General features: G+C 38.1%; 1 protein-coding gene and 1 long non-coding RNA gene across 15 annotated transcripts in view; both read left to right on the top strand.

The window, feature by feature from the left end:
* Nucleotides 1-20,758, top strand: part of PCGF5 (polycomb group ring finger 5) — a 152,813-nt gene that overhangs the window by 67,058 nt on the left and 64,997 nt on the right. For 11 of the 14 annotated variants that reach the window (XR_008912876.1, XM_056802643.1, XM_007478822.3 and 8 more), the window contains one exon: nucleotides 13,939-14,234. The exons of 2 other annotated variants lie outside the window; for them this stretch is intronic. Coding sequence is in view for 11 of the 12 variants with exons in the window: in XM_056802643.1 (XP_056658621.1) it covers nucleotides 14,123-14,234 (112 nt within the window). In the remaining variant the exon portion in view is untranslated. Of the gene's footprint in view, nucleotides 1-11,809; nucleotides 12,062-13,938; nucleotides 14,235-20,758 lie in introns of those variants that run through there. One more of the 14 variants, XM_001367337.5, reaches the window with a different exon arrangement.
* LOC130455058 (uncharacterized) lies at nucleotides 14,244-19,313 on the top strand. Its single transcript, XR_008912880.1, has 2 exons — nucleotides 14,244-14,497; nucleotides 14,611-19,313. It is a non-coding gene; the product is annotated as an uncharacterized LOC130455058 (long non-coding RNA).

Raw genomic sequence — 20,758 nt, 5'->3', positions numbered from 1 at the left:
AGGAAATAACATGAACAAAGTTAAGTAAAATTTTAAAATATTCCAAAAGTAAGTTGTCATATTTTTTGACCATTTTTTTGACCATCAATTGGGGAATGGGAGTGGGAAGGATACTAGCAAGCAAAGATCAGAATAGAGATTGTATAGGAAGTGACCATTGAACTGAGTCTTTTTAAGGAAGGCAGAATTTATTTTATGGATAGCAGGACTACTTGTCCAAATAGCATAGAGGTAGGAAATGGAATATCATGCATAGGGAACAGCAAGTAAGCCAATTCCACTGAAATGTAGAGTATATAAGGAGATGATGAACCGAGAAAGGTAAGTTGGAACCAAATTGTGGAGAATTTTAAATGCAGAGGAACTTCTGTTTAGATCTAGGGATAGTTGGAAGCTATTTGATAAGGGAGATGGTAAATAGTCACAGTTGTGCTTAGGAATATCAATTTGGCAACTTTGTGTAACATAGAATCAGAATAGGCAACTTAAAGCATGGAAAAAGACTAGGAGGGTATGGAAGGAGTCCAGGCGAGGCAGTGAGGGCCTGAACTAGGGATGTGGGCAGAGAAAGGAGGGGATGGGTACAAGAAATATTGTTGGAGGTAGAATTAGCAAGATGTAGCAACTAATTAGGTAGGGCATTATGACAGAGAGGGAAGACTCAAAGATCATACCAACCTTATAAGCCTGGGTGCTGGGGAGAATGATGGTGCTCTCAACAGAAATAGGGAAGTTAAGACGTGGGGAAGGTTTGGGGAAAATATATATGAGCTCTACTTTGAAAGTATTAAGTTTATGTTCAAACACAGTGTTGAAAATGTCCAATAAGCTTTGCCCATAATGTCCTTGTGTATTTATTTCTAATTGAGACAAGCATTTATTGTCAGGTGCTGTGCTAAGATCTAGGGACATGAAGAAAGATAAAAACAGCCCCTGCCTCAAGGAGGTCACAATCCAGTGGGAGAACTACTTGTAAGCACTGTGTACATCTAAGAAACAGGCATCTTTGGACATAAGCTCAGAGGGAAGGCAGTAAAGGGTACAGGAAAGACTTCTCACAGGAAGTGGAGTTTTAGCTGAGACTTGAAGGAAGCCAGGAAAGTCAGGAGGCAGGAGGGAGAGAGGAGTTTGGAAGAGAATTCCAAGCATGAGAGACAGTCAGTGAAAATGGGTGGAGCTTGGGATATGGAATGTCTTGTTTGAAGAACAGAATTTTTATTTAGCACCAATAATGTCTTAGATGCTAGTTTAGACTTTGGGGGAAAAATACAAAATGAGGCACAACCTAAACACACACACCCAGAGTAAGGAGATTACTAAGGCAGAGGATCTAAAGGTTACTGTAATGAGAGTTCTAGGCACATACTAGGTTCAGTAGATATCATCTGCTAAGACACAGGGGTGAATTGAGAATGTCATGTATCTACAACAACTTAGACTAGTTTGACTAAGGTATAGAGTATGTAATGAGAAATAACATGATATTCTAGTTAATTCCTTAAGTCCAAATACAGGATTTTACATTTATCCCTTTTAAATTGAATCTTATTATAGTCAGCCCATTAGTCACTCTTACTGAGATCTTTTTTGGTCCTCATTCTGCAATACATCATATTAACTTTCCCTTCCAGATTTGGAATGTCTAAAATTTTGATAAGTATGCCTTCATATAAGTCATTGATGAAAATGTGAACAACCCAGCGTCAAAGAGAGATCCTTAGGGCATTCTATTAGAGGCTTCTCTGAAAGTTGACTTAGTCCTTAATCACCACCCTTTGGGTCTAGTCATTAAACTGGTTGTGAATATGTATATCATCAAGCCTGCATTTTATCTATAAGCGGGAGACATACTTTCATAAGCTTAACTGAAATTCAAATTTATTCTATCTAATGTATAGTTCCCTTATTTACAATTTCAATAACCTGTTCCAAAAGAAAATGTCCTAAGCTAGGTCCTTTTAGTCACCATTTCCTTCTTAATATGTTGAATAATCATCCCTTTCTTTAGTAACACATTCTAAAACTATGGTGGTGATGGTGAAATAGAGCTTTATGTAGTGTTTTAAGGTTTGCAAAGCACTTTATATATACCTTGTCTCATTTGACTCTCACATCAGAACTCAAAGTGAAGTTCAGTGGACTTTAGAAGGACTCAGAAAGCCTCTGCTGTATTCCCTTTTTGGGGAAATATATATAGAATTGCCTCTCTATAGACTTGCTCCTTCTTTTGTCTTCCCCAGTTTTTCCAAAGGATCCGCAGTCGGCTCCTGTCCCATTCTTTCAGAAATCTAGATAGGGTATCCCATGTCTGATCTTACTTGGCTGAATATAAGCAAAATGAGACGTGAATAATTCTGTTTTCTGTTGTTATGGATCATGAGGCAATAATTTAAATACATATTTGACAGATACTTAGTTTAGGATACTAGGAACCTTGTGAGAGGGGCAGTAATCATTTAAGCAAATAACACAAAAATTTATTGATAACTGCCCTTTTATAATATAGTAGGGTGATGGCAAAAGTTTACATGAACTTTTGACCCACAGAATGCTGGAATCATTTTTTACTTCATCTTTATAAATGAATAGTATAGAGAATAAACCCTGTAAATAAACCATGATTTTGCTTATGATGTAGGCTATGCCTAGAATATCCTTCCTCAGTATTTTTTCTTAAACATTTTTTTCAGTTACATGTAGAAATAATCTTTGACATTTGTTTTCTGACATTTTAGATTCAGATCCCCCAACCCCTGCCCCAGGCCACAAATAGTCTGATATAGGTTATACCAGTACTTTCATACCGTACATATTTCCCTGTTGCTCATGTCATGATAGAAGACATATATTAAACATACAATACTCATAAAAGAAATAAAGTGGAAGAAGTCATGCTTTCATCTGCAATCAGACTCCAACAGTTTCTTCTTTGATTGTGTAGAGCATTTTTCATCTGTCCCTTGTGGATGTCTTGGAAAATTGCTTTGCTGATAATGATTTAGTCATTCTCAGTTGATCATTATATTTCTTTTACTGTGTACAATGTTCTCTTGGTTCTGCTTACTTCACTTTGTATTAGTTCATATTAGTCTTTCCAGGTTTTTCCAAATTCATCCTGTTTGTTGTTCCTTATGGTGCAATAGTATTACATTACAACCATACACCATAACTTGTTAAACCATTCCCAAAGTGATGGACAACCCTTCATTTTCTAATTCTTTGCCACTACAAAAAAAGCTGCTAAAATATTTTCATATAGATAGAACCTTTTTCTTTATCTGGGATCTCTTTAAGCTAGTAGAGGTATTGCTGGGTCAAATTGTTTGTGCATTCACTATTTCTTCTTGTAGAATTCTTGCCCATTAAAGCCAAACTCAAAGGCTACTTCCTCTATTAAGGCTTCACACATACTTCCTCTGGTTTGCTTTAGCTATTGTTATCATCACACCTCACACTGGTTTAGAGCCTCTCCAATGTATCTAAAATCTGTTATTGTATATTAATTATTTTTGTCTTATGCCTTTATTGTTTAAACTATGTATAACCTCTGGGGCCTAGCACTTTGCTACAAACAGTAGTTATTCAGTAAATATTTGTTTAATTGAATTGGGCAAAGAGGAAAACTTTATATTTAGATATTATAAAGTTAGACAGTTTACAGGACTGAGGTAAACCACCCATAATGTCTTAAAATTAATAAAGAAAAAATTTTATATAGTAGTATTTTGTGTTAAAAACTGAATATCTGAGGAGGAAGGCTAGAGTTTAGAGAACCAATATGTTTTTATCTAAGATTTATAGTTGAATATCATTCTTGGGTACACCGAAAAGAATAAGTGTCTGCGCAGAACTATGATTGGGTAAGTTGGTCCTAACTGAAATCCAAATCTAGTTGAAGCCTTTTTTGTATGTATTGTTGATCTGTGATTTCATGTGGGTAGGGAAGTTTCCCACCAAATGCTACCACCAACACAGATCTGCTATTTTTCTACATCTCAGTCTTGGCAAATTGTTTGGGGGCTTTGAGGGATTAAAAGTGGCTTACCCGAAGTGATATGATTATTACATATCAGAAGGAGAAATACCCAATTCTGCCTACTACACCTTGAAAATATGATTTAATCTACATAAAAATATTAAGGGTGGGACACTGCATGTACTTTGTCCAAAATCCCAGGAACCTCCTCAGAATGTTTTTATTAAGATGAAATGCATTTTTATCACCTTTCTCCACAGTGCCCTTCCTGGTTTCCCATCTCTATAGGTGATATCACTAGTCTTTGCTCTTTCCAAGCATTCCTATACCCAACTCTTATAACTTTTTTTCTAATCATGCCATTTCTTCAAGTATCTATACTGGCTGCCTACTGGATAAAATTTTAGTTCCACTACTATGCTACAAAACCCTTTGCCAATTTTCACCCTACTACCTCATGTTTTGTTAGCTTCGTTCCTTGCTGCTTACCTGTCATCATGGACACTGCTTCATCCATGCAACTCTGGTTGCTGATTCCTTTGTTGTGGTTTATTGATTCCTACCTTTTTATATAGAATTTCCTATACCATTAAGTGCCCTCCTATCTTTCTTTTACCAATTCCCATCTTCAAAATTACCTTTTCTAGGAAGCATTTAGAAATGTCCTCATTTATCAATCAGTAGAGCCAGGTGCCAGTAATATTCTCAGGAACTCAGAACAATTCCTGACCTGCATTTGGTAAAGGAATATTCTCAGGTGAAATATCCAGGAAGTCATATCAGGGTCAAATAAACTGAGAATTGAGGAATGCAGCATTGGGTCTGAAATTTTTATTATTTTATTATCTCGAAAGGACCAGAGAGGTCATTTATGTGAGCCACTTCATTCGAAGCCAAGGAAATTGAAGGCCTAGTGAAGCTAAGTGTTTTGCCCAAGGTCACACATGTAGTAAGAATTAGGGGCAGAATTTGAATGCAGATCCTATGACTCTAGAGCTGGTGCTGTATCCTTTGTATCACTTTACATAATCACAGATAAGTAAACAGAGGATATGAAAAAAATAAATATGAAGTGATTTTGAGAGGCACTAAGCCAAGGCAATCAGGCCTCTTGGAAGAGATCCTTGAATTGAGCTTTGAAAAAATATAGGGATTGGCACAGCTAGGTGGCTCAGTGGAGTAAGAGGAAGGCCTAAATATGGAAGGTCCTGGATTCAGTTTTGGCCTTAGACATTTCCTAGCTGTTTGACCCTGGGCAAGTCACAACCCCATGGCTAAGCCCTCTGCCTTGGAAACCATACACAATATTGATTCTAAGATGGAAAGCAAGGGCTTTAAAAAATAAAAGGAAAAAAAGAACGCGGGGTTCCAAGATGTTGAGGTGAAAATGGAGAGCATTCCCATATTTAAGTCAGCAAATATTTATTAAGCACTATGTGCCTGGCAATGTTCTGAGGATACAAAGAATGGCCCAAAGTCCTTACCCACAAGGAGCTCTCATTCTAATGATATAGAGTACAAACATTAGAAATCACTTCAGAGGGAAAGCAAGAGCAGGAAAGGCTTCTTGCAGAAGGTGTGAATGTAGTTAAGACTTGAAGGAAAGCAGAAGGAGATGAAGAGGAAGAGTATTCCAGGCATGGGAGATTGCTAGTGGAAATGAATGGAGGAAACAAGAAGACTAATCAGAAGGTGATTGCAGCAGACCACATGTGAGGTAGCAACATCAGAGGAGAAAAGGAGACATATCAGAGATGTTACCACAGTAGACTTGATAGTACTTGACAAGAGATTAAACACAGGGAAGAAAGGGTGACAAAAGGATTTAAGCCTCTATGACTGTGAAGGTATAGGAAAGTTAGGAAGAGGGAAATGTTGAAGGAGGAAATAATAAATTCAGTTTTGGACACGTGTTTAAGGAATATATGGGACATCCAGTTCAAAATGTCCAATAGGCAGTTAGGGGTACAAGGCTGGAGGAGAGAGGTTAGGGTTAGATAAATAGATTAGGGAATCATCTACATAGAAATAACAAAATCCATGAAAGCCTATGAGACAATCAATTGAAATGTTGTTGTCTGTCCTTCCTTAGAAGAGGATAATGAAATGAGTTGGATTTCTGTGAGGCAGAGATATGAAAAGATGTCATCCTCACTCCTTCCAGAGACACTGAAGTCCAGTGGTGGCAAAAGTCTTGTCAGACTACTTACTCTTCATGATCCTTGTTGAAATTTTCTTGACAAACATACTTGAATGGTTTTCCATTTCCTTCTCTAGCTCATGTTATACATGAGGAAACTGAGGCAAACAGACATTCCATTTACTGTACCATATAACTACTTCTACTCAATAAAATAAAAACACTTTATTGGTAATGTAGAATATCCCTTCCAGTTATAAATTTATAAAGTACTAATTCTTACATATTGTATTTGCTTAATATTAGGACTTTTTAAAAAAATCTGAACCTCTTGATTTCATCTTCTTGTATGAAACTTCTTGTATGGAACTTCCTCTTCTAATACTTATCAGCAATTCATCTTTAAACTTTCAGTCTTAGCCACTTGACTTAGTCAGTTGCTTGCACAGCTGTGGTTAAAAGATTCCCCAGGTTACACTGCATGTATGTATGAGAGTCAGTATTTGAACCCAGGTTTTCTTCACTTGAGGAATGGTTCCTTATCCTCTATAAGACACATTGGGAAATAATGGGTTCCTATCCCAATTTACATATAATTACTTGCTACTTTATGAGTAATTTTTTTTGGCAATCTCTATTTTGTAAGCATATACAGGAAAAGTAGGGAAAGTGTTTTGTATTTTATATATTTATTCTTCCTCTCACCACTCTCATTCATTGACTTGTTGCTTAGATAAGGCTCAGTACACAATGGGCACTTAACACCTTTAACAATATTTAATCAGCATTTACTTTAAGCCTAGGCACTATGTTAGGCTTTAGGGGAAAAAAAAGATGTATGTGCCAAAGACTCACAAGGCATTTACAATTAAATGGGGAGGAAGACTTGTAAACAAATAGGAAACAAGTAGAGAAACAAAACAAAACCAAAAAAATAGGAAACAAACAAACAAACAAAAAGTAGGGAAAGTCTAGTAAGTACCAAGGATTAGATTGCTAAAGTTTTATAAGGTAATTAAAGGGGAAAGGAGGTTACCTTCCCCCCAAGGGTGGGAAATGGTTTGGGAAGGTTTTATTTATTTTATTTTTTTAATTTAATTTTTTTTGAATGAAAAATTTAATTTTCATTTTTATTGTGATACAGAACACACCTCCATATTGGTCATTGTGTAAGAGCATACTCATATATAACCAAAACTTCAAAATATAACCAAAGATGCACTTTTGTGAAAGATGACCTGGGAAGGTTTTATTAAGGTGAAGGAGGGGCTTTTTATAGACACTGCCAAAGGCATGGGGAGAAAAAAGTGGCAGGGTAATACCATTTCATATTTTAAAGCCAGTTAGCAAAGGCATGGTGATGTCAGATGTCCGAATATAACTGGAAAATAGGGAGGTTAGCCCAGGTTGACTATAAAATCTCAAGAGTATGTGAAGAGATTTAGGGATAGAGCTAGGTGGTTCAGTGGATTGAGAGCCAGGCTTAGAGATGGGAAGTCCTGGGTTCAGATGTGACTTCAGATATTTCCTAATTGTGTGTGTGTGTGTGACCTGGGCAGGTCACTTAACCCCCATTACCTAGCCCTTACCACCCTTCTGCCTTGGAAACAATACACAGTATTGATTCTTAAGACGAAAGGTAAGGGTTTAAAAAAAAATTATGTGAAAGAAAGCAGTGTTAAATAAGCTTGAAAGATAGACTAGAGAAAGAATGTGAAGTGTCTTAAAGCCCAAGTTTATTCGTATATTTATTCAGTTGATGGTGAAGATCCATGAATTTTTTTTTTTTAATTAGGTCACCAGAAGAAAGCTTAGCCAAAGGGGATGGAGTATGAAACTTTTAAAGATGTCCGTGTTTACAAGTTAGATATAAGTTGAAGAAACATTAAAGGAGACTGGAAGAGGGTGTTCAAAGTTAGGAGAAGAATGTCCTTTATCAGAGCCATATGACTTGAATTCGTCAATTGCAACTAGAATTTTACTATCTACTTATTTAACTTGCATGTCAACTCTTTATTAGCTGCTTTTGTTCTATCATTTCCTTTACAAAGAAGACAAAAAAGCAAAACAAAACAAATTTTTAAAAAGCACAACTCTCCAGTCTCTTGTTAGCTATCTTCATCCTATGTACCTCAAGCACAGTTTCTATCTCTTCTTTTATCTTCTCTTTCTCCATGCTCCCTCCCCACCATTTTCTTTGCTTACCTCAGCTCCTTTTGAGTTTTAGTATGTCTGACATTAATAGTAATGTTCCATGTATTTCCTGTATTTATCTTCTCTTACTTGGCCACATGATACAATGATATTTAGTGCTTATATGATCTAGAGCAATTCTTCTAATTTCTATGGACCACAGTTTCTTCTTCCATAAAGTAGATGGTCTCAGTGACCTCAGATCTTATGATCCTTTGAACTATCTAAGAATGTATGAAGGCAGCATAGATAGTATCAATTGCTATGGAGAAATTAAGGAGGGTAATTGCAAAAACATTAGATTTAGGAATAGTGGTCATTCATAAGCTTGAAGGAGAAAACTTTGAATCATAAGATTTTAAGGTTTGAAGTAATGAATGGTGTCAAAGAATAGAGGCACTGAGTTTAGACCTAGTCATTCTGGACTTGTGGTTGGGAAAGGGAAGAAAGATAGAAAATGATTGTTTTTAGGACTAGCAGGGTGAAGAGAAGAATTTGGAGGGTTTGTGAATCGATGATGGGGATCCATATATGTTGGTAGCCTAAGAGGGGGAAGCAATGAGTGTAATGTACTCTTTTCTAAATATTTGACAAGGAGGGTAGGAAGCAGGTGAGGGAGTGGCAAGGTGCCTAGAAATTACTGGGAATGGGGAGGAGGGTGGAATTTTGCAAATTTGTATAATGGGCCAGTAGAGAGGGAACGATTTTTACTCTAATGGAGCAAAGACATGAAAGAGAAAGGTGTTAATGGTCTCTTATTCTTTAAGTTTTTCTTGAGTGTAAGAGGCTTCAACTTTGGCTAGAAATACTCCTTGTGTAAAATGAATCCTTAGTTAATATATTTGGAAGGTAATGCCATATGTACCCTACCCCCAAAGGTCATCTGGGCTGTTTTCTCATGAAAGCAATTTATCTATATTGATTCAAAGACATTTAGACTTTTTGCACAATATATGAATATGAACTGCACTTGTAGAATTTATCTAGAAAGTAGGGAAGCATCCATATATTTTGTGTACTTTTCAATACAAACAGTTGTGACGTGAATGGTAATTTCTTAAAATTGGCATGCTGCCATATATGTTATGCCTTATTGTCATGGGAATAGCTTCCATTACATCTTTTAAATGTACTGAAAATAAGATGACTCTTCTTATATTGGTTTGTATATTCTCAGAGATTAAAAAAACCTGCAGTGAAGTCCTTCAAGCATAAAGTCATTTACCTAGCCTCTTTTCCCAGCTCATTATGATTGGTGTAACTTACTGAAGCTGATCACAGTTTAGCAAACTGGCAGATATAGATTTATGAGGGGTTCCCATTAGGATTAGTAAAGTATAATTGGTGAAAGTTGTTTTTGATGTGGATTGCTCAGTTGGTGGTACTACAGAGGGCATTTTCTTCCTTTTCCCTTTCCCTCTTCCCTGGCCCCCTCCACCATAAATTTTAAGAAAGAAAGAACAATTTGAACTCCATTTGTTCCTGTTAGTGGTGTAAATTATAGTTAAAATTTAAGGCAGAAATCTTTAAAGACACATAAAATATTATTTGGTAAGAGCAACCTTAGTCTCTGGCAATATTTTTGTCTCCCTCTCCCAAACGCTGTAATTCAGGGTAATAATAATTGACATTCATATATCAGCAAGCAATTTATTGAGCACCATACATACATACATAAATTTTGTCTCATTTGGCCCTCAAAACAGTGCTGGGAGTAAGGTTATTACAGATAAAGAAACTGAGGAAAACAGAGGTGAAGTGACTTGCTTCAGGTTTTACACAACCAGTAAGTGTCTAAAAATCAAATTTGAATTGATTCTTCCCAACTACAAACCCATTTCTTTATTTATTGTACTACCAAACAGTCCTTGCCCTCACAGTATAGATAATATATGAATGCTAACGTGTATCTGTAGAATTACAAAATCAATTTAAGGGGTACTAGTAGCTAACAGCAAATAAAAGACCCCAGAAAGTGTCCCTTCAGCTGAACTTTGAAAGTAAACTAGAAGCAGAACTTATGAGGAAGGCACACATGCCAGGTAAAGGGATCATTCACTGCAAAGGCATAGAGATGCAAGGTGTGGGGAATGTCCTGTGTTTGAGGAACCTTAAGAATACCTGTTTGGCTATACCGTTGAGTTCTTGCATGAGGAATCAACTGGAAAGTTAGGCTAGTGAAGGGCTCTAAATGCCAAGTAGATTTATTTGTATTCGATCCTAGAAGTTAATTAACTATTTGGATTTAATAGCAGAGGAATGATATGGTTAAACCTGTTCTCTAAGAATATCTCTAAGATTTGCAAAGCAAAGTTTGTGTATTTTATTACCCTAAATGCATTTTCATTTGAAGCATACAGCAAATGTGTGAAGTAGGTGATATCATTCTCATTTTACAGAAGAGGGAAACTAATGGTCAATTTGATTGTTCTATCCCTGTCAGGATTTGTATACTCTGATATCTCCCAACTCCAACTGCCTGGAGAGTTTGGGTGGGGAAAAAAGGCCACCTCAGTGCTTTAAAAGGGATGCTTCCAAGTATTCTTTTAGCATCCTCCTCCCAAGTGTTGGACAGCCCCAACCCTCAGGCAAGTTGCCTTTGAGGGTACTTTACAAGCTTTAAAGTGCCATTTTGGTGACCACTTGCTCCTACCAAGTTATGTAATGACTCTTTCTCCCTAAACCCCAACCAAAGCAGTCCTTGATAGTCAATTTTAAGAATGTTTCCCCTGTGACTGGGGCAAACCATGTGATTGTTCTGGGAGCCGCCTCCTAGGTAAGGCCTAGTTGCAAGTGTAGGGGACCAGCTCCCTGTGGTCAAGAATTACTCTTTTGAATAAGTTGAATATAAAATGGGTGACACCGTGTAGGTGTGCTCGAGTTGTTTTCTGGTTTCTTGGTAATTTGTTTGGAATGCTAATTCCTCACCTTGCCCCATCCATTAATTTTGAGAATTTTCAGTTACTTTTCAGAAAGAAAAAGAAAAAAAGTTTCTCCTGGTTTGCGTTCAAAGCCAGCAGCACTTGGCTCTCCCGAGAGTTAAGATAGTGACTTCTCAGCAAGTGGCATCTCAAAGTGCCCCCCCCCCCCCATTTTACTGAACCTCTAGCAGAACTGATTAAAATGGCCTAAAATAAGTAGGTATCCCCAGCTGCCAGGAGCGGAGGAGTTTCACTTGGGCGAACAGAAACCTTGACCGTTGCCTTTTCAAGTCACCGGTGCAGAAAAAATTGCTCATTTGTGGTGATGGAGAAAAACAAAACCTCGCCCTAAATTTAGCTGCAGCCACGCGTTAAACCCGGGGTGAGGCAGAGAAGGCGAACGGACTGGTGTGGATGGAGACTTCCCCGGGTGAGCGGGGCGTGGGAACGCCGAGCGGCCACGGAGGGGGAGCGCAAAGGGGGCGCGGCGGCACTGGTGGGGAGCAGGCGGGCTGGCACGAGGCGCTCAGGCGGTGCTGGGCAGCTGTCGGCTCGGGCCGTTGGACTCAGGGAGGAGGGGGTGGAGTTGCCCTGGGGAGCGGGTGAAGACTGACCTGCGCCCGAAGACCCGCTGCGCCCTATAGGGCCGCCTCCTGGTTGGGTGGGGGCCCGGGAGCACTCCCGCCTTCCTGCGGGGCGGGCTAGAAGGGGGCCTGGCCCAGGCTGCGCCGCGCAAGGCCAGCGGGCTGGGCGGGCGGTCTTTCTCTTTCACTTTCCTTCTTTCGGGCTGGCATGCTGGCGGGCGGAGAGCTCAACGCCTGGGGCTGGCGGGTAAGGGGCGGCGGCTGCGGGCCAAGGGGGGGAGGGGAGACGGGAACGGGGAGCGCTACAGCTCCCGCCCCCGGGAACTTTGTACCCAGCGGGAAGCGGATTCTGGGAGGCACCTGCCGCTGCTAGGCAGACCCACAGGTGGCGAGGGGGGAGAGGGACAACCGCGCCGGCCCTTTCCGAACCGAGGCAGAGAGACCCGACCCCGACATCCCACCTAGCTCCTACGCAAAGCGGGAAAGAGTGGTTTGGGGAGGGGGGCAGCGGCTCCATTTCTTTCTCCTCCACACATTCCCAGGAGGAGGAGTTAGGTTGTAAGTCTCGTATAAATACTGAGAAAGGAGCAAGTCCACGTGTTGACCTGTTGGAGCCTTGCCACCTGTGCATCCCTTGGGGGGGGGGGGGACAAACGGGCCCTTTTTTAGGTATCTGGGCCCTTCTGTTCAAGGACCCACAGACACCGAGGCCAAAAGAATGAGCATTCTAACTTTTAAAGTAAGAGTTAGACCAAAAGTTTGGATTTTGTTTTAATTGCTTGCCTCTGTCTTTCGATTTCTAGTAGTTCTTGGGGTGATCTCTGGTTCCTCTCAACATTCCATTTTATAGTATAGATGTCTGTGTGTAATAGAATTGTGATTTTAAGCTCATTGAGGGCAAGAGCCCTAATTTGTGCACAGAACAGAATATGTATTAAATGTTTATTGAAAGAAATGTCTAAATTAATTGGAGCAATATAATAATGGAGCACTAATTTATAGCCTATCAATAACCTATTCTTAAATTGTTTCATTTTCTTAGGTTGTTAAAGCAATAAGGACCTTGGTCATCTTAGTCTAACTCAGCCCCCTTTTATTTATTGATAAGGAAGACAAGGTTCAGAGTGTTAATAAAGACATCGGTTTTGGAGTCAATAAACATGAGTTGGGTCCTCGTCTCTCCCACTGACTTGTATAAATTTTTAAGATGTTCTGTGACTTAATTTCCTCTTCTGTAAAATGGCATTAATAATAATACTTGTTAGGGTTGTTGTGATGATTAAATGAGATATTTGTAAAGTGTTTCTCAAACTATATAAACCTAGCTATTAATATATTTATTTGTATAATATAAATTGGGATTGGTTAGTATATTGGACTTGGAGTCAGGAAGATTCCTGAGTTCAAAGTTCATCAGCTTATTAGCTGTGCAACACTGACAAGTCAGTGACTTCTTTGCCTCAGTTTCTTATCTGTAAAATGAGAGGGTTGGGCTCATTGTCCTTTAAGGTCCTTCACACCTAAAAATCTATGGTCTTGTAGGGAGTTAAGTTGGAGAGAAAAGAAATCTTCAAATCTATGATCTTCTTATTTTCCATGGGCTCTTTACATTGGCACTAGATTACCTAAAAACACAGCTTATTGAGTGTTAATCACAACCTGTATAATATGTCTATAAAATTTAATTCTTAATATGTGGTTTTGTATTTATATATATATATATATGTATCCATCTATATATGTGTGTGTAAATTCAGTCTCAAGAGATCTTTACAGTAGCGGTATAAAGTAAACTTTCTTAATCTACTTTTTGTATTTTTAGAAGCCTTCTGTATGTCTAATCACTAGAATAGAATGAGGATCAGTAGGAAAAGTTCCTTTATTAACAAATGAGAAAATTTAGAGAGATGCTCTCAATTTTGATGGCTAAAATAGTACTTTTCCTTCTGAATAAATTTAAGACTTTTAAAATCCTAATATGTCAAGAACATGTTATCTTTAGTCATTCAGGTTACATGTAGAACTGAATCATTACATGGCATCTGATTTTGAAAATTATTTTTATGACACATAGTAAAATAGTATTCCATACTTCTTTTCCCCCCCCTGAAATACATATAACAGGTATGAAAAGACATACCCTACAAAAGGAGTTATGAGCAGTGTCCTCATGAGAAGATTGGATATTTATTCAGATGTCTCAGAAAGTCCACCCATACAGAGAAACACATTGGCTTCTGTGATTCAACTTTGAAATACGTAAGCTGTTTCTTGAACAGACTACTCAACAATATCAGCTACTCTTCGAATGGCTACTCAAAGGAAGCACTTGGTGAAAGATTTCAATCCTCATATTACCTGTTACATCTGTAAAGGTTATCTCATCAAGCCAACTACAGTTACAGAGTGTCTCCACACCTGTAAGTATTATTTGGAAGGTATTAATCAAAAATATTTAATTGCCTTTTTAACTTGTTCCTATTTTTATGGACTTCAAACTCTTTGAAAGAATAACATGCTAACATTCAATCTGGGCTTTCTGCAAGATACTGAAGATATAAAGACAAAATTAATTCTTATTCAGAGAGCCTACTTTTACTGTAGAAGACAGCATCTAAACAAGTATATACAAAACAAATCCAAATTAAGGGAGTCAAGGAAAAGGTGGAGGGAAGGGGTTGGGGTTGGCAATAAGGAGACAAGACTGAGTAAAAGTACTTGAGTTGTGTGTTGTGGCAATGAGAGAGTTTATCAAGTGAAGGTGAGGTGAAAGTTCAGTCTTGGCATGGAAGAGAGCCATTGCAAAAGCAGTTAGACTAGAATGCAGAGTATGGAAAAAGGAGCAATACCCAATGAATGAGATTTGGAAAGACAGATTTGAACCAGGTTTTGAAGGGCTTTAAAAGCTAACCACAGGAGTTTTGACCATAGATTGTTTTAACTTAGAGGCAGTAGGAAATCATTGTAATACACTGAATTAGGAGAGTGACAGTTAGATTTGCACTTCAGGAAAATTATTTTAGAAGCTTTGTGGAGGATGGATTAGAATGCAGAGACTTAAGGCAAATAGACGAATTAGAAGGACATTGTGAAATAGTCAAGGCGAGTGGTTATGAGGGTCTGAACTAAAATGGTGGTTATAGGACTAGGGACAAAGGGACAACTTCTACAAAAGTAGAAATGACAAGATTTTGATTGGATATGTGAGTTGGAGGAAATAAGAGGTCAAGAATATGAAGCTGAGAGACTGGAACATGATGATACTTTTGAGAGATATGGAGAAATTTGGTAAGAGGAGGGAAAATAATGAATTCTGTTTTGTAAATGCTGAACTTGAGATATCTCTAGGATATCCAGTCTTAAATGTCCAATAGGCCATTGGCATTGAGGGATTGTCAATCAGGAGAGATATTGAGGCAGGATAGATAGATCTGAGTCATTTGGGTAGAGATAATAAATAAACCCACAGGAGCCAATGAAGTTACCAAGGTAATGTAGAGAGAAAGAAGAGAAGAGGCCTTAGGATAGAATCTTTGGGACACCCTACTATTAGGGAATAGGATATAGATGATAAACTGGCCAAAATGACTAAGAAAAGGTAATTGTATAGGTGGAGGAAAATGAGGAAGGAGTGGTGTCATGAAAGTCCAGAGAAGAGAATATCCAAGAGAGAGTGGTCAGCAGGGTCTAATGGAAAAGAAAACAAGAAGGATGAGGACTGAGAAAAGAGTATCACTATCCAACTTGGCAATTAAATTATTTTTATAACTTTGGAAAGAGTAGTTTCATTTGAATGATGAGATCTGAAACATATTGGGAAGGACTGAGAAATAAGTGACAGAAAAGTAAGTGGAAGCTTCAAGTCTCCTTTTGAAGAGTTTGAAAGGGAAAAACATATTTTGAAGGTTAATGGGATTCCATGAAGTTTCCTTAGGGATAGAAGAGACTTGAGCATGCCCAAAAGCAGTTGGGAGATAACAAGTAGTGTAAACCCTAAAATTCCTTAGACTTATAAATGTTGGAAATTTCACCATTGGGAAATTTCATACTTGAAAAATTTCCTATTGATAGTGGGTCTTGACTATTGGAATGTGAACCCCATTGGCATGGGAGGTTCCTTCTCTTCCCTTCTTAAGATTACTTTAGGACAGAAACCTTTTGCTGAACAATGGAAAGGACTTTGACCTATGCTTAAGCATAGAACAGGAATTTCTTTGAGTCATGATTGATTTTAGAATTGATACAATGGAGATACTTGGAATCAATCTCCACCCTATTCAGTCCTAACAGGATTGAGTAAGGGCTGCAGCCTAGATCAAAATTTAATTATTCCAATCTCTACCCTACTCAGGTTAACAGGATTTAGAAAGGGCTGTAGCAAAGGAGCAAAGATTTAATTATTTGAAAATATGACCTTCAACAGACATGTGCAAAGCCTCTGGGCGGTCCTGGGTTAAGCTAGAGCCTCCATTGGCGCAGGGAAATTGATGGACAGTGATTCCCTTGTCACAGTAGGTAGAAATTAAAAACTACATAGAGAAGAAAGGAGATGAAGGGAGATGAGGTGACAAGAGGAAAATCTGCTAGAAAAAGATGGGAAGGCATAAGATCACGGACATATGCTGTATAATTAGAAAAATTTGGACTCCATCTTTCAAAATTCTTTCCGCTTCCCAAAATTCCTTTTCCCTTTCTGCTTATGTGTGTTCTTAGGTTATTGTATATAAGTTTTTATAACTCTTCCCTCGCTCTCTTTTTTCCACATGTGAGGCTGGGTGAGCTCTCTCTGTTTCTCTAGCCTTTTATTTTCCTTTTTGCTTCAAGGTATTATAAATAAATCTTATTAAATATAATACTTGGAGTATTTCAGATATTAATTTCAAAATCTACAATACAGAAGACTTGGTCTTGTCAAGGAGCAGGATAATCTCATCAGAAACCAAAGGAACAGAGAGATACTAGAGTCAGGTATAGAAGATTTTATAGGTTTTTCTAGTAAAGAATCTTTTTAAAAGCTAATGATATCCTAAGAGTGTATACAAAGAGGATTAGTATCTAGGACTAGAGAAATTTTAGTCCTCTGTCTTAAGATTACATCTGGAGAATTTGTTCAGTTCTAGGATTCACATTTTAGAAAGAACATTGATAAAAGAGATAGTATCCAAAAAGGTAAACAATATTGAAATGATGCTAATTGAGGGAGGGGGGTGTTAAACCTGGAGAAGAGAAGACTTGGGGAACAGTGGCATACTTCCTTCCAATTCCCAATGTTTGAAACTTCATGTAATGGAGGGAGAGAAATGGAGTCCTCCACCACTGAGTTCAAGACCAGAGTGTGGTAAAGATGGAATAGAGCCAAAGGTGGAGAGAGGGAATAGATTGGTTTCCCTCTCTTTTTCCCTGGTAAACCTTACACTGGTTGCCCTCAGAATCACAGATTACTATTCCCTCAGAAACTTGACTGAAATAGAATACAGAGCAGACAGCTTCTCCCTCTCTGAGAGAAGTATAACCTTCCTTCCCCCAGACTCTGAGTCTCCCTTCTTGGATACTATGAAACAGGTGCTTGATTTCATAACCAGCTATTTATTCTAAAGAAATGTATAAAAGGTAGGACAAGTGAGTTGTTGGATATGGTACTAGGAAGGTGGGAAATAGGAAGTCCCTAAAGTAACAATTGAACCTCTTCTCCCCAAGTCCTGGAGGGTCAGGCTTTGCCTGCCTGACCCTCTGGGGTCAATTATGAGAGTTGTCCTGATTCCTAGCTGTCCTAGCTATAATATCAGTTCAAGGACTGTCTATAGGGATTGAGAGGAAATCTTATGGTGAATAGCTTTCTGGCAAAATCCTATTCACTCTGGTTTGTCTTCACTGGATACTGAGGTCTGGCTTCACAGGAGGATGCTTCAGGCTCAGAAGTTCTCTCATATCATCCTCCCTGGTGGGCTTCCCAAAGAGAAGTGATTTCAACTGTTTGGGTCTTCTCAGTTCCTCTGTTCCTTCTCTCTCCTTCCTGCCCTTCCCCTACTTGAGATGGTCTTCCAGTATGATGAATATGCTTTCCTCTCTTACATTCATAATACTTGATTCCTCTTTCTCATTTCCCCATATGAGTTCATATTGAATTAGTTGACAAGTTTCATCAATTCTTCATCAACATCTCACATCCATCTCTTTCTTTCCACTTAGAGGCTTCTCCAGACCTTCACCAACCTCCACCAACCTCTTTCCTGGACTTTCACTAATTGTTCTCCTTCTTGATGTCTTTTGTCTCTTCCCCTCTCCAATCTGTCTTCCACACAAAGCCCAAGAAATATCCAGGAGTAGCTGTCCTTCAGGCAGTTGATTCTATTAGCATGGAGCTCTGGGTAAAGGTGAAAACTACAAAGAAAGATTTGGGTCATCTGCATAGAGATAATTAATTGAATCAAAGGGGAGCTGAGAAAATCATTGAGAAAGTACTGAGAGAAGAGATGGCCATGGACAAAACCCTAGGTTACACCTATGAAAAGGAGATAGGATCATGATTCAACAAAGAATACTGTAAGAGGGTCAGAATGGGACTGAGAACACTCAAAAGAGAAAGTATCCAAGAGAGTGGGAAGAAGAGTCTTTAGTGCCAAAAGCTTCATCAGGATCAGGGAGGATGAAGATTCAGAAAAGGTTTCTGAATTGATTGACTAATTAAACCATCAATAAAGGCAAGTGGTCAAAGGATATAATAAATAATTCTCAAAAGAAAAAGTTTGAACTATTATCAACTGTATGAAAGACTGCTTCAAATCAGTTATGAGAGAAAGACAAATCAGAACAAATCTGATATTTCACTTCACATCCAGAGAAGTGGAAAGAAACTATGATAAAAGATGAGAATACTCAATGCTGGAGGTACTTTGAAAAGATATTCACACTGATTATTCATGAAGTTTTAAATTAGTAGAACCATTCTGGAAACAATTTGAATTATGCAACAACAAAACAAATCCTGACCAATTGTCCTATTTCATTTGACCCAGATAACCCTGTTAGACATTTGCCCAAGGAGGTTAAATATAGAAAGAAATATCTGATATATGCAAAAATATCAATAGCTTTTTTGTGGTGGCAAAGAATTGGAAATAAAGTAGATCTCCATTGATTTAAGGAATAGTTTTACAAATTGTGCGTCATGAATAAAATTGCCTAACAGCAAGAAAGGATGAAAATGAAGACTGTGTGGAAATAACAAGAAAAATGATAAATTGATCCTGAATAAAAATAAGCAGAACTAGGAATAATAGAGTATACACAGTGACTAACAATCTAAATGGAAAGAACAAAAGACCCAAATTTTATACCCTTTAACTATGCTGACCAACCTTGTTCCCAAATAAGAGTTGAGAAAATATTCCTCTCTCTCCTTTTGTGATTATTGCTGTGGAACATTTCATCAACTTCATATTTTGGTTGATATGAATTTTGTTGTAAATGGTGCCTTCCTAAGTTAAACAAGTGAAGAACCTACTACCACCTGAGGCAATATATTCTAATTTTTAATTTCCATGAGTTGAACTAATGTTTGTATACAAATCACTGCCAGAACAACAGACCTTTTTCTCTCTAGAGCTTGTCACATATTACCCACCACCTCCCTTTTGGACTTTTCAATTGGATCTCAAACTTTACATGTCAAAGACGAAGCATGCCTTCTTTTCCTAAAACAATCCTTTTTCTTATTTTTGTTGACATTCTTTCAGCTATTTAAGTGTAGCACCTAGTTATCCTCAATAGTTGTCTTTAATAATGTTTTTATCTGTCATCAATTACAAAGTCTTGTTGATTCTACATCAACCTGTCTAGTTCAGGTTCTCATTGCTATATACATGGATGATTTCAGTGGCCCAATAGATTGCTTACTCCATCCTTTTTGTTTTCAAGACTGTTCCACATGATAGAGCTGCTAAATTAATACTCTCATTCATAGGCCTGCCCATGGCCTCCTTCCCCTGCTTAGTTGCCCCCTATTGCCTATAGTATAAAATACAAACATCACTTTTGAGAATTTAAATACCTTTAAAATCTGGCTACAGTCTCTCTCCCCAGGCTGATTATATATTATCTCCATTCATACACTGTATATTGCAGCCAAAGTAGCCTTGTTCTTGCTTCTTCAAGGACATCCTATCTTTTGTTTCTTCTATGTTTTATAAGTGCCTTTTTAATTGATTTTGGGGGGGGTATAAATGTGAGACCAGTCCAGAAGTGATAGACTGGGATTGATGGAATGTTAGGGAAGGTTGGGGTGAGGAGAAAAAAATAGTCTTAGGTATGGTGAAGTATAGGAGTAGAAACTGGGTATAAGTTGTCAGGAAAAACTTAGTTCAGATCCTGCCTTAGATACTTATTACCTGTGTGACCCTAGTAAAGAACTTAACCACTCTGTGGCTCAATTTCCTCTCTGGTAAAAGAAAGTAAGACTCAGTGTCATCTTAAGGTTCTTCCATCTCTAAATCTATGATCCTAAAGGAGAGTGTAAAGAAGAGGTCAATGATGAACTCAGTGGTTGAAGTTGTTGAAGAGCCTTATACCCAGTAATACCATAAACATCCCAGTGATTCTGAGAACTCTCTTAGGTACTCATTCAAATGACATTCTCTGTCTTCTATAACCCAATTAATTTGTTATTTTTATCCCTCTCCACCGTCTTACACTAAATCCCAAACTTCCAACCAAATGTTACCTAGCCTTTCCATTCTGCCCTGTAAGCCACAAATTTACTTTCATCCTAAATCTTTTCCTCTGTCAGACCTTCTATCTCTCTCATCTGTTACAGAAATGTGGCTTTCCCCTAATGACAAATCTTCCCAACCACCCTTTCTAAATTTTGACTATACCTTCACTCATTCTCCTCAGTTCACTAGTCAAGGAAGTTCTCCTTGCTTCCTTGGTGTCACTTGCAGGTTCA

This window comes from Monodelphis domestica, chromosome 1 (genome assembly GCF_027887165.1).
Source record: "Monodelphis domestica isolate mMonDom1 chromosome 1, mMonDom1.pri, whole genome shotgun sequence".
Lineage (NCBI taxonomy): Eukaryota > Metazoa > Chordata > Mammalia > Didelphimorphia > Didelphidae > Monodelphis > Monodelphis domestica.
This window is presented reverse-complemented; position numbering and strand designations above follow the sequence as displayed.